At 58.2% G+C, this 3,845-nt stretch overlaps 1 protein-coding gene across 4 annotated transcripts in view; it reads left to right on the forward strand.

Moving 5' to 3' along the window:
• PLIN1 (perilipin 1) overlaps window positions 1-3,657 on the forward strand; it is a 17,235-nt gene extending 13,578 nt beyond the window's left edge. For 3 of the 4 annotated variants that reach the window (XM_037734679.1, XM_017517396.2, XM_037734675.1), the window contains exons 7-9: window positions 309-497; window positions 903-1,148; window positions 2,255-3,657. In XM_037734679.1, coding sequence (XP_037590607.1) covers window positions 309-497; window positions 903-1,148; window positions 2,255-2,578 — 759 coding nt within the window. In that variant the 3' untranslated portion in view covers window positions 2,579-3,657. The remainder of the gene's footprint in view (window positions 1-308; window positions 498-902; window positions 1,149-2,254) is intronic. The other variant, XM_017517440.2, reaches the window with a different exon arrangement.
• Window positions 3,658-3,845: the final 188 nt, after the last annotated feature.

Consider the following 3,845-nt stretch of genomic DNA (forward strand, 5'->3'; position numbering starts at 1 on the left):
GATGGTCTCGATCTCTTGACCTCGTGATCCACCCGCCTCGGCCTCCCAAAGTGCTGGGATTACAGGTGTGAGCCACTGTGCCCGGCCTAGGTGTGTTCTTATAAAAGCTCACAGAGCTTACAATGAGATGTGTGCACTTTAGCGTATGTAGATTACCACTTAACAAAAAGTTTCAAGAAAAGTCTGCTGGGGCTGAGCCCTGCACACCACCCCGGTCCTGACCCTTGGGGTGAAGGGCTTCGGCTGCTGGGGCTCCTGCCTTTCAGCAGGGGCAGTGGAGCCAGCGGTGTGCTGCCACCCTCCCTCAGAGCAGCCTGGCCCAGTGGGGCGCTTCAGTGGCCATGGAGGTGGTGTCCCGGCGGAAGAGCGAGGTTCGGGTGCCCTGGCTGCACAGCCTCACTACCCAGGAGGAGGATGGTGAGGACCAGACAGAAACGGAAGGAGAGGAGACGGAGGAGGAGGAAGAATCAGAGACTGAAGAGAAGAAGTTCAGTGAGGTGAGGGGAGAGTGGGAGCCTCAAGGTCCCCCAGCCCACAGAAGTGGTGAGAAGCAGAGGCGTAGGGTGGTACCCCAGATGCAGGGGCATGGCAGGCAGGTGCAGCGCCCTTCACCCCACCCTCAAATGCCCAGCCGATGAGGGACTTCCATGCCATTCTCTCAACTGACCCTTCCAACACTCTGTAAACGGCAGGGCAGAGATGACTGTCCTGTTTTGCAGGAGAAGAAACAGAGGTTCAGAGAGGGGATGTGACCTGCCCAAAGCCACACTCTAGTGGCAGAATAGGCCTCAAGTTGTGTACATTTGGTATTCCCATGCGTTTCCCTCTAGCTCTGGGGCTGGTGGGGCGAGAAGGGTCAGGGGAGTCACCGCGGGAGGCACTGACCCTGCTCTGGCCCCCAGGTAGCAGCCCTGCCAGGCCCTCAGGGCCTCCTGGGCAATGTGGCACACACCCTGCAGAAGGCCCTCCAGACCACCATCTCGGCTGTGACGTGGGCACCTGCAGCTGTGCTGGGCATGGCAGGGAGGGTGCTGCACCTCACCCCAGCCCAGGCCGTCACCTCCACCAAGGGGAGGGCCATGTCGCTATCAGATGCCCTGAAGGGCGTTACTGACAACGTGGTGGACACAGTGGTGCACTACGTGCCGGTGAGTCCCACCCCTGGCAAGCTGTTAGTGTCCCAAGGGGGGCTGGACCGGGCAGATAAAGTAGATCTGACTGAAGGGGCTGCAGACCCGTCCTTTCCCTCTGGAGACCCTCCTCCAGGCCTCAGTGCCCTGCCAACATGTCAACATGACATACTGCGCCTCTCCCAGCCCCAGGAGGATAGAGGCCCACCGCCCTGGCCTGAGGCCTCTGCTCTCAGCCCCTCCCACTTGCTGGTAGGAGTCTCCTGCCTCAGCCCGGGATCCCAGTGGCTCACCCTCACCCCTCTACTCCCAACTGAAAGGCCTGGCAGGTTTGGGGCAGGTTTGAATGCTGAGGCCTGGGAAGGGTTGGAGAAGCTTTCAGGGCACCCTAGGGGTGGGCCATGAGTTCAGGAGACAGCAGCAGGCCCCACCCAATTCTACCACCTGTCACCAGTAGGAAAACCCCCCGGGGATACCAGTGCCATCCCTTCGGGAGCCCCTTTCCAGAGCAAGTTACAGCCTGGCAGGCCTGAGCAGGGCTGGTCAGGGCAGAAGGCACCCATAGAGCTGGTAGGGGGTGGGTTTATCAGTCACTCTCTCCACCAAGCAGCATGCCAGGGATCTTAGCAGCCGGCCTGTTTGTCCTGTGCCCGGGCCAGCCCCAGGAAGGCGAGCCCGTCCCTGCCCAGGTCACTGTGCGGGCTGCAAGGGTTAGGAAAGCTGATGACGTCCCACTGAGCATTCCCCGGAGGGAGGCCCAGGGATCCTGAAACTCTGGGAGGCCTGGCTTGCCTGAGCGGCCTGGTCCATGGAGAGGCTCAGGGTGGGCAGGACCTCGGGGCTTTCTCCGGTGCCGACAAACTACCGTCCCGCCCCTCAGCCTGTGTTCTCCCGATGGCCGCTGCCGGGGGAATAATCGAGGGGCCGGGCAGGGGTAGTGGGTCGGACGCTCAGGGACCAGGGCCAGGCCGGGGCTCTAAGGCGGCTGCCGGGCCCAGCAGGGGTGGTGGGGCCGGGACCGGGCCGGGGCTCTAAGGCGGCTGCGGGGCCCAGGGAAGGGTCGGTGGGTCCGGGGCGCAGGGATGGGGCCGGGCTGGTGCTCTAAGTAGACTGCCGGGTTCCAGCTCCCCAGGCTGTCGCTGATGGAGCCCGAGAGTGAGTTCCGGGACATCGAGCACCCGCCCCCCGAGGCGGAGCGCAGGGCGTCGGGAGCGCAGTCCCCCGGCCCTGAGCCCGCTCCGCGCCCTGCCCAGCCCCACGGGAACCTTCGCCGCGCACGGAGCCCCGGCCCGGAGGACGAGGCTGACCCTCCCGCTGCGCCCCGCGCGTTCCCGACAGTGCCCCGGGAGAAGCCGAAGCGCAGGGTCAGCGACAGCCTCTTTCGCCCCAGCGTCCTGGAGCCCATCCTGGGCCGCGCGCAGTACAGCCAGCTGCGCAAGAAGAGCTGAGCCGCGGGCCCAGACCTCGACCCTCCGCACACACAACCCGCGCCGCCCCGGCCAGCTGCCTCGTCCAAAGCAGCCCCCTGGGACCCCGCTGCATCCCCCGGCTGCCGAGGCACACACTTTCTTAGCATCTTTCTGGGGCTTCACCCTCAGAGCCAGTTTTTAAGGGACACCAGAGCCACAAGCTGCTCTGAACTAAAAGAGAAATGGCCTCCATTGATTTTTCATCTCTTTAACCAAACGTGTGGCCAAAAGACATTTGACCATTTTCAAAATTCAGATTCTGCCTCTGGGATCAATATTTGCCACGAATGAGTAGCTCTGGTCACCACCTTAAAGGTCCAAACAGAGGTTTTGACACATTCTTAGCACTGAACTCAGAGATCCTCTGACGATCTAGGCTCCCAGAAGACTACTCTGAAGGGAACAATCAGATGCAAAAGCTCTTGGGGGATTATTCAAAATTCTAGTGTCACTTTCTGAGTCCCCGCCCCTTCACGGGCTGGGTCCCAGGCCTGTGCTCTGCAGAGCCCGCTGCTTGCTGGCAGCCACAGTTCCATTGGCATCATCACTGCCTTCACCTGCATAGTCACTCTCTTGATGCCCCCCAGATGCTGGGGAAGGAAAATGGTGATCATGTATAGACTTTATAGCCACAGAACGGGAATGTTAATATTTGATAAACCTAGACAATACATTCATACAAGTATAAAATTCATACATTGCAAAAGGGTGCGTCTCTCTCTCCCTGAGCCCCCGTGTCCCCTCCATAAAAACCACCATGGTGCCGCTCTCATGTGTGCCTGTGGTTATGGGTTATGCCCCTGCAGGCACGTGTCTGCACTTCCTGCTTGCCTTCACATTAACCTGCTTTTTTCACTTAATAACTCAGCTTGGAGGGATTTCTGTATCACATCATAAATCCCACTTGCTCTTTTCGATGGCCGCATAACTACTGCGTAGTATGGATATGCCTTATTTGATTTAACTAGTTCCCTAACGATGGACTTTTAAGTAGTTTCCTTTTTTTTTTTTTAATTGCTACTGCAAACAGTGCTATAATAAATGTCCTTACCAAAATGTCTAGTGTACATGTGTGGATATGTATATATATGATAAATGTGTAACTTGTAACCATGACATGCTAGTGAAAGAATATGTGCACTTCACGTATTGCTAAATAATGCCAAGTGGCCTTCCAAACCAAACCCTATTTTTCTAGTTATTTTAACCTGCAGCTTCAGAAATATGCACAGAAAATTGTGACTCT

Source organism: Cebus imitator, unplaced genomic scaffold (genome assembly GCF_001604975.1).
Source record: "Cebus imitator isolate Cc_AM_T3 unplaced genomic scaffold, Cebus_imitator-1.0 Scaffold19, whole genome shotgun sequence".
Classification (NCBI taxonomy): Eukaryota; Metazoa; Chordata; class Mammalia; order Primates; family Cebidae; genus Cebus; species Cebus imitator.